At 37.6% G+C, this 13,970-nt stretch overlaps 1 protein-coding gene across 9 annotated transcripts in view; it reads left to right on the forward strand.

The window, feature by feature from the left end:
* The window catches only part of LOC126366213 (proton channel OtopLc-like), a 62,460-nt gene that overhangs the window by 32,860 nt on the left and 15,630 nt on the right, over nt 1–13,970 (forward strand). For 8 of the 9 annotated variants that reach the window (XM_050009233.1, XM_050009235.1, XM_050009238.1 and 5 more), the window contains exons 2-3: nt 8,025–8,219; nt 10,323–10,480. In XM_050009233.1, the coding sequence (XP_049865190.1) occupies nt 8,052–8,219; nt 10,323–10,480 (326 nt within the window). In that variant the 5' untranslated portion in view covers nt 8,025–8,051. The remainder of the gene's footprint in view (nt 1–8,024; nt 8,220–10,322; nt 10,481–13,970) is intronic. The other variant, XM_050009236.1, reaches the window with a different exon arrangement.

The raw sequence follows: 13,970 nt of genomic DNA on the forward strand, positions 1-13,970 counted from the left end.
TAATAAATCTTCAATAAGTCACGTCAAAAAAGTGTGTATGTGGATTTATAAATTTAAACCTACAGTTTATTAAAATCTCCAGCCGGTAGCTTGATAAAGGTTCAAAGGAACCACGTGACCGACGCGTCAAGTCTTTGTGTTTAAACCTGGCTAGCTTACGGGTAATTTTTACCAGACTTTACGTACCCAAACTAGCCCTTTGATCCGAAACAACCCAGCGACGCGCCGTGTTATACATTATGCTGTATCGTGTTACGGGCGGTTATTTTTACCTTCTACGCCTAATTAATGGGTCTATTTTAGCTTAGAGTAAAATAAAATCTTGGGTCAAATAATTTATTATTTAATTAAGGCTAATTTCTTTCTTTTGGGTTATTTGGTTTAATTTTGTGAAGATCCTAAATTTCCACAAGATTTTGTTTATTTATTTGCTACACGTCATTTAGAGTGTGATAACGTCATTTTTAATTTAAATCATGAATCAAAAGAACTGGATCTTATTCACACTTTACAGTATATCTTTTATAAAATAATCAAATTACATAATTATATATAAGTACTTCATTACACAATAACGCAAACATACAAACCTTACAAAACACATGCATAATAGTATGAATGAGCGGCCTTATTGCCCTAAAGCAATGCCTTCCAGGCAAACACTACCAAGGCTCAACCATAAACACTTAGATGCGGGACGGTGCAACAAAAGTGATAACAGAAATCCATAATAAGGAACTAGTATGAAAGGGCGAACAAAGTGATATTACGAATTCAAAGTTTCAAAACGGGTACGCGCCATTAGTGTTAACTGTTAATGCTATTAATATTCCGGAAGTTGGGAATGGGTCTGATCATAAACAAACAAAGTTTGACGGACGAACACCAGGTTAGCATGACATGAAGCCGATATGCAACGTAAAATTTAAAACCCGTTTAGTAAACATAAGCAACTACTACACCGTGTATTCAAATATGTGTTCAATACTCCTATATTGTATTTATAGCCTTTGAAATATAGATTTTGTTGCGCCGTTTCTTCTGTTTTTTCTTAGCCATGCTCATTCGGAAGCAGTAAGCGATAAGCTACAAAATTGTCTGCTCGAAAATATGTTTTCCTTTTATACAGCTGAAGAATTCATTCAATTCATAAACTTATATGTAAGTTATATAATTTATAGTGATGGCAATGTATTAATGCTCATTTATAACATGAAATGAATCAGGTAAAGATAATGAAAATGTTTAAGAATTATAATTCAGTGGTTGTCCAATTTTGCAAGATCTTTAAAGCTAATAAGGCTAAAAGCGACATTAACCTAACAAATGTAAAACCCTTATTGTTAAATAGGATAGTAGATTGCAACAGAATTTTGACTTTCAATTAATATTCTCTGATGAGATGACAATATATCAAAGTAAACAAGTTATTTTTTTAAATATCAAATAGTGATATGGTAAGCTCCACTGCGGAATGGATATTATTTAAACCATCAGTAATATATTAGAAAATACAAGTATACTTACTATCGCTTTGTAGAAAGTTACTAAAGAGGGATTCAATTTAAAGGTAAGATTGGATCCCAACCGTGATGAAACCCGCATGCAATCTCCGAACTAAATCGAGTTGATGGCGTATTCCCAAATTAGATAACCCAATATTGTGGTAAAAGCTGCTCCGAGAACAATAACGAAACAGTGTAAGTAACTGTAGCTACTTAATCAGTAATGTCAGGTTGATAGTGTTTGTGAGTTCAGTAGTCTTGGAGCCGTAACTTCTATATGAATTAGCCACTGAACTCACGCAAAGCTAAGCCCAGTGAAGTAGAATGAATTCAAAAGAAAACAAAATTAAATTCCTTTTCGTTTTAAATAAACAAACTGTCTAATGCTCAACAACATTCAAATGCTTTTCGAATTACGATCCATGAACATTATGTGGCTCCACGGCTAGGAACACAAATTATGGCATATTCGATCTCGTTATTATGCAAATGCTTCGGGGTTCGATCCATCGGTACGTCGTGAATTGTATTATCGGTTACAGACGGACTCTGATTGCTGCCCTGTTGTTCCGTTGTAGGAAATATATATGTTGCTTTGTTGTTGCAGCTATTCTCAGCTTACGGCTTCGTTGTGTCTTTAATTAAGCCAGTAACTAAAAGCGAGCCATGAAATTATATGAGACGCTTGGCTCTCGTTTTAATAGGGTAGAATATTGTATGTAGTTGAAGTTTGAAACTCATTTTAAACATTATTATCACACGTGTATCGAGTGTTCAACTCTCTAACAGGCCGATTTGATAGTAGATTCTTCAAAAATTGCAAGCAATTTAGACTAGATTAACAAATGGACCGCTAATCGCATGTCGTTGTTCCATCATTTCCTGACATGTGTTCTAAAAACCGTTTTCCTATGTCTCTCTCGACGTACGGATTGAAAACAAACCCAGTTATAATTTCCGGTTGGTACTGGTTTGTGTTTTACAAGATATATGGATTGGAAAAATAATCATATCTGAAAGCAAAGGTTTGCGCAACGTAAAACTGGATTTAGGCTTGCGTTAAATGTTTAAAATTTGAGTTGAGTAATATTTGTGTAAATAATATTATCAATAGTTCTTATTCCTTCAGGAGGATGATCCTTTATACGGAACATTTAAGAATTTTTAATTTTGTGCGATCGCGTACGTATAGAAACTAGTTCTGTAGTATTGATTTGGGCTATGAGTTGATAACTGTCACTACGCAATTCACCACATCCGTCTTGAAGCGAGTATATATAGGAGTGCCTGCGAATACAATCCTATTGATGGCTTCTATAGTACCTTCATGTTCGCAGAATCATCGTTCTTAAACGAGACAGCCATTAACAACATGATGTGAAGTGACTTCTATAATACTATTATCATCTGTAGTGTTGCTTACTGCTACTTGATGATGATGAGGATATTGTGATTCAGCAGGTTTCGGTTACGGCTACTGCTTCCAAAAGCTATTTACCGGGCAGTTAGGTGTTAAAGCTACTGCCCCGATGTTTACAATGTGGCTAACTATATCTGCCGTGGCTTCATTAATTACAGCGCTCGTTTGACCTACTTTCCTTATTGTTTATCGTACAACTTTATTGCTCTCTATTTTAATGCGAGGGCTTTAGCAATCATTGCATTCTTGAAATATTCTATCACAACAACGAATTAATCTTTTTTGCAGTTCCTATAGTCATTAGTAGTAGATTAAGGGGAGGCCTGTGCCCAGCAGTGGGACGTATATAGGTTGTTTATGTATGTTATGTATGTATAGTCATTAGTAAGATTCTGGGATGATTCAAAATTCAAATGTTATCATTATGAATAATAAAAATGGAAATAATTCAGAATAATTGGGTAGTTTCCTAGGTCAAAGATTTAGGTCCTAGGTCCTTCTGATTAATAAAGAGAGATCTAAAGGTGACAAAAAACGACATCTTTATAATAAGTTTGAATAAGAAAAATGTAATAATAAGTGCGAAATTTTGTCATGGTTTCTGTGACGTCACAGGTAGCTTTTTCATACAAATTCCATAGTAATTACGTGTTTTGACGTTTAGTAAAAAGTCACTGACTTGACTAGTTGGATACTACCCAAAGTTGTTAGGTTAGGTTAGTTACAGAAAGTTTGGTTTCTTGTACTTGCATTGAAAGTCGAAAAATTTTCAAGATTACTTTAATTCTTCATTAGAATAAGATAATAATTGTTAAGTATTTCGGTATGGTGATAACCTCCAGTAGATACTGGTGTCATTTTTATCACTGAATTCTTTATTATAACCCCGTTCATTAACGACAACCCAATAATACTTATAATTAATGGGTCTGAACCTGCAGTGCTGCACCAATTAGGTACCGCTTTGGTAATTATTACTTGTGAGAAAGATTCTCGTGGAACTTAAATTGCCAAAGTGCTACCTGCAATTTGTTGTAAACTTGATTGCTACATGAAATTATTGTCATTCAAGTCGCGTTCCATGTTTAGTGGGTAATAAATTAAATTGTTTGTTATGTTCCATATAAGTATCGTATCGATCCATATTTGACAGTCAAGGACAATTCAATTGCTAAAATAGAGATGTCTTAATTTTTTCGCCACAATAGACAAAGAGGTTAGAATTTCAAACCTTGACCGAATCCAGTCTCATTTGTATCGTAAACTATCAATGCGAATACTCAAGTTTCATACACTGCGTACACTGACCTCCTGGCCTCATTTCATCGAATCGATTGTAAGTACTGTCCTTTGCAGTTTGCCATATAAACTACGAGTACATGCGTTGCCACTCACAAAGACTCTTTCCGGCCTTTCAACTTGTTAAGCGATATAAATGGCCACAAGTTTTTGGGTCGACTTTTTTGGGGGAATCTTCAATCGTGAATTTCAATACGACGGGGACCAGTTTTTAAATCCATGCCTGTTTCAATGGCTAATAGCTTCAAAGAAGTAAAGACTTTCGTCGACTTGTGGCGCTATCAACTCATTCATCAACGTTCGCCGCTTTTTACTCTCGAGTGCGTTTGTCACCGACGTGATTCAACCAGTTATGGTACTCGTGATCAAACGAGTCGAGCCACCCACATTGAGACGGACGAGACTGTACCACTGTACTAGAATTTTCACCATAATAGAAACGTTTCACTCAACAAAAAACGTACTGCATTCTCCGACGTCCCACAGGCCTGAGTACTGAATTAATTCCCACTGCAATGTAACGGAATGGTGGAAATGTGTCGAGGACCTATTCAGTAGTTTCACCGGTTTTTATTTGAATTCCAAAGGAAGGAAACTGCCTTCTGCTAACCTGTGATACGAGTCATGAATTTTAAATTTCTGCAGCGTGGTGTTATCTGTAATAATTAAGTATGTAGTAGATTTGCCTGATATTCTGATTGGTTGAATATTCAATACCTAGGTACCTGCTTGTTATGTAAAACAGGACGGATACAGAAGCTCCGCAGACATGAAAAGCGTCACCGAAGTCATTCAAACGTCATTCAGAGACGTCTCTTGTCAAGGTGTTGTATTGTTCCCAAAATGTACAAGTACTTCATAAAGCATACACATATATAGGTGGTAGATAGATAATGCAAAGTAGGACGAAATATCGAATTTGTTTACGCTATTTTGTTCAAAGGTCTTTGACCTTTTGACGCGTGGAAATGATTGGTATTATATAAGCTGCCTACGAATAAGGTCAAGACAGTTAAATCGTCGGCCCATTAGTAACGGAACACCAACTGCACTGCTATTGACACGAATGCGCGCACGCACGTCATTGCCATAAAAACAAATGCATTTTTCAAATACCGAATGCAGTATGCGACGAGCTGGCGTCAGTGTCAATAACAGTTGATAAATTGTCATGGGGGAGAATGTCGCCTTTGTCCCATTCCCATACTTCAATGTCTCGACGTGGAGATGCGATGTTTACTCACACACTTGGTACCTTGGTAATGTTGTTGGTACCTTGGTGTCCGGCCAATTAATGCCATTTGCGGCAAATCTACAATTTGTCACATCAAATAAAAAGTGGTACTGTTGGTACCTTGGTACTATTGGTATCTAATATATATCAGGAAATCTAGGTTTGAGGTTTACCCATAATATTGCCGGTTGGTGTCACATAACATTTAGATTAAATTGTCTTAAGGGGCCTCTACGTGTTGGCTTCGGCCCCACGCACGCCTTCCAAAAGTCCGGGACTCTATAGTCCCCAGATATGGACACGACATACAATAATAATAAAACATAAAAATTTAAAGATTTTTTATTTTCAAAACAAGTGACGACGTTTTTTAAAGAAGTATCAAAAAATTAACTATATAACCATCAAGATCTTGCTGGTATACTTTTAAAAATGACGAGATGATGCTGTTAACGCGTTACAGTCGAGTCCAAGAGTATTTCGGTCTGGTTCGCCGAATCGTCTATTTTATTATAGCCCTGACCAGTCGTGTGGCCTTTTGGCAGTTGCATCGACTTTATTAAGTAGGTAACATATTTTTTTTTGTTATTTATTTCATATCAAGTAACAAGTGGCTAAGATTAGTGGTAGTAGTAAGTGGCTAAGATTGCCAAGGCAATCAGAAAAAAGATGTGTCAAAACCTTCGTATGGAGTATAGCCCTCTATGGATGTGAAACTTGGACACTGACACAGAAGGACAGAGAGAGACTCGAGGCCTTTGAAATGTGGTGTTGGAGGAGGATGGAAAGAATAAGTTGGACAGAAATGGTTACAAATAAGGAAGTACTAGTAAGAGTAAGGGAAAAGAGACAAATACTGAGAATTATTGAGGACAGAAGAGGAAAGATGATTGGACACCTAATAAGACACGATGAATTTATTAAAAACATCAGAGAAGGAAAGAGAGGAAGGGGAAGACCAAGAAGAGCTTACATGGACCAGATTAAAGAAAAGGTTAACGTCGTGTCTTATAGGGAAGTCAAGGAATTGATTGGATTTTGATAGACTGGAATGGAAAATGCTACACCGACAAGAGCGTGACTCTTAAATTGATGATGATGATCAAGTAACAATGACTCATACACATTAAGTTTAGTGTACTAGACTACGGGAACAGTTTTTTTTAAATTTAAAATTGCTTTTTATAAGTACTTTGGCCCACTGCCTCATAATTGGGGAGTCATCTGCACGAGATAGTCTTGAGGGTGGAGTTGGTGCTCGCCCTTACCCTGCAGAGCCAAGAGGCAGCCCTTTTGCGCATATTAAATTCAAATTCAAATTCAAAAATATTTTTATTCAGTAGGTAACATAGTTACACTTTGAATTGTCAATTTTACATAACGAACGTCTCATCCGCCTAAAACTACTGCAGCTTCTCACAACCTGTATAGCCGGGGAAAAGAAGCTGCAAGAAAAACCTCGGCACAGGGCCCTAGACGTTCTTTAAAAAAATAAAAATAAACATAAAACATAAAATATTGGTATACAATTGAGTAATTTAGCTGCCTAATATCAGTTCTCAGACAGTTAATCCCATGCATTCATATCTTCTAAATAATCACTAACTTTATAATAACCTTTTTTGTAAAGTTTTTGTTTAACTACTGTCTTAAAACAGTTGAAAGGCAAATTCTGAATGTCAATGGGAATCTTATTGTAAAAACGTGTACATTGCCCCTTAAAAGATTTAGTAATCTTATGTATAAATAATAAACAAAAATAACAAGTATAATTTAGATAAACTACTCACTTCAACTAGAATACAACTTGCCACTTTGGATATGAAGTTCTTAGACGCTAACGGTAAACTATGACGCTGATAAGTAGCCAGAAACCCATAGGACCCTATCTTATTGGGCCACCACCACGGTACTTTAATGAGATATGGGACTTACTCCACGTATATGAATTGGTCAGGCAGGGCTGATAATCAGTCGAAAGCACTTTTTTGACTTCCAGTTCAACAGTGCAGTAAATCTACTTTAAATATGTTTATAATATATTTTTTTAAAGAACGTCTAGGGCCCTGTGCCGAGATTTTTCTTGCAGCTTCTTTTCCCCGGCTATACAGGTTGTGAGAAGCTGCACTAGTTTTAGGCGGATGAGAAGTTCTTTATGTAAAAATTGACGATTCAAAGTGTAACTATGTTACCTGCTGAATGAAGATATATTTTTTTTTAATTTTGATTTTTCTTAGGAAGTGAATAAAAATGAACAAAAAACAACAGAAAATGCATTAAGTAGACAGTTTCAAAGAAATCAAAACAAAAGAGAAATAGAATGAGTACAATAGGCGGCCTTATTGCTAAGTAGCAATCTCTCCCAAGCAATCTTTAAGTATAGGAGAGAGATAAGATATTTAATATTATATAAATCAATAATCATAATTATAAGAGCGACGTTGTACAAATATTACGCATTTTAAACCTTAAATTAGAAAACCTTTTTTTATTGGTTCTTATAAAAGTAATACCAACTTTAAAAAAAATAACTTTCGTTAAAAAAATATCATTTTTTCACAACCAGGTGCGCGTCCGCGAGTTCTACATCGGGATGCAGCGTTGCCCCTACATCCACGAGATGAAGGAGCGGCTGCTTGGCGCGCCGGTGGAAGGGGCGGAGCCCCAGCCCACGCGGGAGCACCCCCAGCACCCACAACGCATCATCGAGCACCCCCACGCCCTGCACTTGCAGGACTCACAGGTCGGCACTATAGTGAAAGTGAGTAGGATCACGTCATTCATTTACATATTTTCCGTTTTCAACTTTACTTTCAAGTGTTACTTCCCAAGCAACGGATCATGCTTGTTGAAATTTTAAAGTGTTGTTATAATTATTTGCCGTTCGTGGAAGTGATTAATTGTGCCGATTTATTTGATTAAAATGACAAAATTTATTTTTTTCTTAGCATTGTTTGCAACTTTAACAGTGTGTTGATAAAGGCTTAGTAAAAAAGGATTTGATGTACATTTTAACACAATTCTGTTTAATCGGATGTACATGAAAGTGGAGATACAGGATCGTGATGAAGCAAATGAAGTAAGGAATCTGTCAAATAAGTAATACATGTACTTTTTAAAACTGCATTTATATTTGATGTCCGTTAGAAGTTAGCATCGCCCTTAGAGCTAAGATAGAAACAATCTAGATATTCCTTTGAAAAAAAATAGATTAGAAAATATTAGTTTCATTTTGCATGGGTCCAAAGTCCAAGAGAAGTTTTTTCATCTGTCTTTATTCTTCCTTCCGTACACAGTCATCTCATATTCATAAATGCACATAGATGTAGAATCTGTCTGTCTCCGGTAGATGTAATAAATTGGAATTCTTATTGAGTAGTGTTGTCTCAAAGGTGACCCTTTGTTATTGTCAAGTACAAAACAACTTGCATTTTGTAGTACAGTTAGGTACAGTAAAAATTACTTCTCTCCTCAGCAATCATAGTTTTTCCGAACATACGATTGCAAATTTCCATGTTCATTAATTAGTTATAACAATTTATCGGAACGGAGGAGCTCGGTGGCGTGTGGAGCTCGGTGGCGCAGCGGTAAACGCGCTAGGTCAGCGATTGTTGAAGTTAAGCAACTTTCGCAAAGGCCGGTCATAGGATGGGTGACCACAAAAAAAAAGTTTTCATCTCCAGCTTCTCCGTGTTTCGGAAGGCACGTTAAGCCGTTGGTCCCGGCTGCATTAGCAGTCGTTAATAACCATCAATCCGCACTGGGCCCGCGTGATGGTTTAAGGCCCGTTCTCCCTATCCATCCATAGGGAAGGCCCGTGTCCCAGCAGTGGGGACGTTAATGGGCTGATGATGATGATGACAAGTATCAGAATTTGAATTCAGAACTCAGTACTTATTGTTGTTTGGACCACGCGGGAATCAAAACAAAACGACAATAAGGTATTTAGTACCGTACTTGAGTACGTTATTGTCATATTCAAATTCTGATATTTAAATCGAGAACCAATTCTAAATTCAAATTCTGAAACACGATAAATCTAATAATTGACGAACATGGTAATTACCATTCGTTTGTATTTGGAATTGCGATGATTGACGAGGGACATTTAAAAATAGAAGCACTGTTTATGTAGAGCAAATCACCTCAAAGGATTCCGTAACGGCCGAAGTAAAGGGCTATGTCGACCGCAACTGCGCAATTCATGAAACTGCAATTTGGGACTTGCAGGATCATAATTTATTTAACCTTAGCGAGGGGAGTAGGGTATTAAGTAGGATATCTAGTGGTATTAAGCAATTTTAACATGCAAAATGAGGATGGGGTCCCTTTATGCCAGCGGAGATTACGTAAGTAAAAAGAAATGGGTAGTTTTTTGATGAATTCCGATTCTGGTATTCACATAAGGGCTTGTTCCACCACTTGCTGATAAAACTGTCTTATAGCTAACCAGAACACATCGAATCACATCAAATGTACCTACCTACATACTTTGTCGCACGGAGACAACTACATAACTTACGCAACACATTACGCATATATTACAAATAAACGGCCTTATTGCTCTAAAGAAATTTGTCCCAGGCAACTACTACCAGGCATTGACTCATCCAAGTATAAGTATCTAAACGTACAGCTGATTGGCTATCACAATTTTTTTTCAGCTAGTGGTGAAATGGGCCTTCAATGTCAATTTATTGGAAATTTGCGAGATGGTATTAATTCTGTTTACCTACAGATGTGCTTTAGACCAAGTTTTTTTTAAAAACTCCATAATACACCAACTGGGTGTATATCGGCTTTACCTTAAAACCGAGTTAAAACCGGGTGTATTGCTCATCAATAATTGCGTTGAATGTTACAGCTGAATTCAGACGGGTACCACACGTCGCCGGCGCGTGCGCCGCTCGTCGCGGACGAGTGTGACGCGCCGGCGGACGAGACTGACGCCCTCACGCCCACTGAGGCTGTGCTGCGGTACCGCGCCTGCTGTCAACCGGAAACCAAGCCTAAGAATGCCAAGTTAGTATACTTTACCATTATAACCACTCAGCAAAAACAAAACAGCAACAGTAACAGTTTGATAAGAGGAGCTCGGTGGCGCAGCGGTAAACGCGCTCGATCTGCGATTGTTGAAGTTAAGCAACTTTCGCAAAGGCCGGTCATAGGATGGATGCCACACAGAAGAAAATTTTCATCTCGAGCTCCTCCGTGCTTCGGAAGGCACGTTAAGCCGTTGATCCCGGCTGCATTAGCAGTCGTTAATAACCACCAATCCGCAGAGGGCCCGCGTGATGGTTTAAGGCCCGATCTCCCTATCCATCCATAGGGAAGACCCGTGCCCGTGGGGACGTTAATGGGCTGATGATGATAATAAAGAGAGATGTGGTGTAAAAGATATAGCGACTAAGATTGAAAAGGGAATGTTAAGTTGGTTTGGACACGTAGACCGGATGAAGGATAATAGGATTACGAAAGCGTTATATAAAGCGAAGGTTGGTGGTAGTGCTGGCAGAGACCTAGAAGAACGTACATTGACCAAAATGGAGATGTTCTTAGAAAAGGTTTAGAACGATTAATATTCTGAAGAAAATATTGCTTTCTATAAGTATAGTCTATATAATAATGAGTAGATAAACACATTCCTCGTAATCGAAAGTGATTTGAAACATCAGAACAACAGTGGTATTAAAAAGCACAGATGGCATAATCTTTTATGACCGCTTTAAAGTTTGAATGGTTATAGTCGGCATGTGGGTCAGAAGTGGAACGCGAAATAAAGGGCATTATGAGTACCTAACACGCCCTATTATGGCCGACTTTAGTTCAAGCACCGTAAATTCTGCATAAAAGTTGTAACTGTTTGTTGACTGTTGTTTAGATGGGTACATCTCTACATAATGTTAGAGTGTTTTTTTTGTCTTGATAGGAAAAGAAGCTTCAAGAAAAACTTCGGTACAATGCTCTAGACGTTCTTTAAAACAAACATAAAATTTTTGTTTAAAAATACATACACATACATACATACATAAACTCACGCCTATTTGCCACCGGGGTAAGCAGAGACTATAGAATTCCATTTGCTTCGATCCTGACACACTTCTCTAAAAAAAACTCTTCTTTAAAAATATTGTTACATTATAAAAGTTTGGATGATGACTATCAGTTCCCAGACAGTTAATCTCATGCATTCATATTTTCTAAATAATCACTAACCTTCTTCTTCTATCGTGTGGGTTGTGAGGTGGATTACCAACGCCATCAACCCTGGTGTCAGGGTTATTATTGAGCCGCCATAGGCCCCTGACATGACTCATGTAACGACTACGTACTTACGTCAGTAAGTAGTAATCGGGACCAACGGCTTAACGTGCCTTCCAAAGCACGGATCATCTTTCTTTTGGCCAATCAGGTGATCAGACTGTAATGTCCTAACCAAACTAGGGATCACAAAGTGATTTATCCCCACTGGGATTCGAACCCGGGACCTCCGGATCATGAGCACAATGCTTAACCACTGGACCACGGAGGCCGTTTATCACTAACCTTATAATAACCTTTTTTTTTACAAATAACAATACACCTACCAAGACAAATCAAATAAGCCCAAACTCAATAAGGTTACGTGGTTTTATAACAGAGTTCCTTTGACCACCTTCCGGGTCCATCATCAGACCTTGGATGTTATAAAGCATGTCAATACAAATCAAACAACTCCGAATCAATGATGTAGAAAATATTTTCCCATGAAAAGTCAAAAACGTGATTTTTTCATTTAGCCATTACTTTTTACTGACAGTATATTTTTGACTGTGGTGTGGTAGTGTCAGTATTTAGTGGTCTATTTCGGTACATATTCAAAATTCAGATTCAAAATTAAAAAAATATTTATTCAAGCTTGCACAATAAGAAGACCACTATAATGTTCAAAAAAAAAATAACTTAATCTAGTAGGTTACATAGTTACACTTTGAATCGTAATTTTTTACATAACGAACGTCTCATCCGCCTAAAACTACTGCAGCTTCTCACAACCTAGCCGGGGAAAAGAAGCTGCAAGAAAAACCTCGACACAGGGCCCTAGACGTTATTTAAAAAAAAAAAAAATATTATACAATTGAGTAATTTAGCTGCCCTATATCAGTTCTCAGATATAGTTAATCCCATAGGTGTCGTTGGTGGTGGACATTTGGACCACTTTTGGTCAATCTCCTTTACAGCTGGCTTCAAACTCAGTATGTATGTGCAAGTTCTAAGTAAGCCGCAGTTTAAGAACTATTATTTATTAGTAGTTACCTAGTGAAACAAAGTCTGATTGAGAACGCTATTACAAAACAATCGAGTCGGCCTCGCAAACGCTTAGAACCATGAATAAATGTATACACTGGAGATCCACTGATGAATAATTTATACGTATTAAGATCCTGCAATAAATCACTATAACAAACTATGGTACATATTAAAACATTTTAGCGTTTACGAGGGGCGAGGGGCAAGGTAGGGGGGGGGTACTTCTTCTTCTTCTTCTTCTTATCGTGTGGGTTGTGAGGTGGAATACCAACCTCATCAATCTTAGTGTCAGGGTTATTACTGAGCCGCCAAAGGCCCCTGACATGGCTCATGTAACGACTACATACTTACATCAGTAAATAGTAACCGGGACCAACGGCTTAACGTGCCTTCCGAAGCATCTTACTTTCGGACAGTCAGTAACAATGTTGTTGAAAATTTAATGAGTTTTCATTCAATGGAAGAACTTTTTTCTCTAGGAAGCACTGTTTTTGAGATATTAGCGGAAAACCCAAAAATGGGAACTTTCCCCCACTCCGGCTCGCCACCAAGACGTGGGGACTTTTAGTATGTTAACTCCCTAAACACCCTGAACACATCCCTGAAGAAAAATCTTCCTGATGCACTCTACAACTCCTTTATTGACTGGACGGACAGGTGCTAGAAGTTTCAAATATTGCATGGGGCTTCGTCTTAGGACGGAGGACGGATGGATTTTGCGAAATTCAAACCCTAAGAGGCTAAAAAGGGGTGACAAAGTTGGCATGAAATTTGGCTGTCATTTTTTTTTTATTTATTTATTAAACATAGTAAAGATCTTCACAAAATGACAAAGTAATTGTTACCCCAATTATAGGTGACAACGGCATGCAATGGACTTGCAGCAAAGCTAAGCTAGCCTAAATCTAATTCAAAAATTTAATGAACTTTCACGCAAACGACGTCGCGGGTAATAGCTAGTTTTATTATAAACGCTGTCCCAGTTTGTCAAAAACCATTTTCCGTCTCATTATATCATAAGGCCACCTATATTTAAAGAGTACATGTTGGGATGAGGGAGTTATTATTAATCCTTACAACCTTTAAACATCAAGGGTTCTCTACTGGAGCATCGCCTTTGGCCATTATACGTGAGTTACGTGTATAACTCAATTTGAGCCGCATTACGATAAAATAGGTAGCTAATCCTGGTCAACGTGGTATTTATAAAGCTGTATAAAAG

Source organism: Pectinophora gossypiella, chromosome 4, assembly GCF_024362695.1.
Source record: "Pectinophora gossypiella chromosome 4, ilPecGoss1.1, whole genome shotgun sequence".
Taxonomy (NCBI): domain Eukaryota; kingdom Metazoa; phylum Arthropoda; class Insecta; order Lepidoptera; family Gelechiidae; genus Pectinophora; species Pectinophora gossypiella.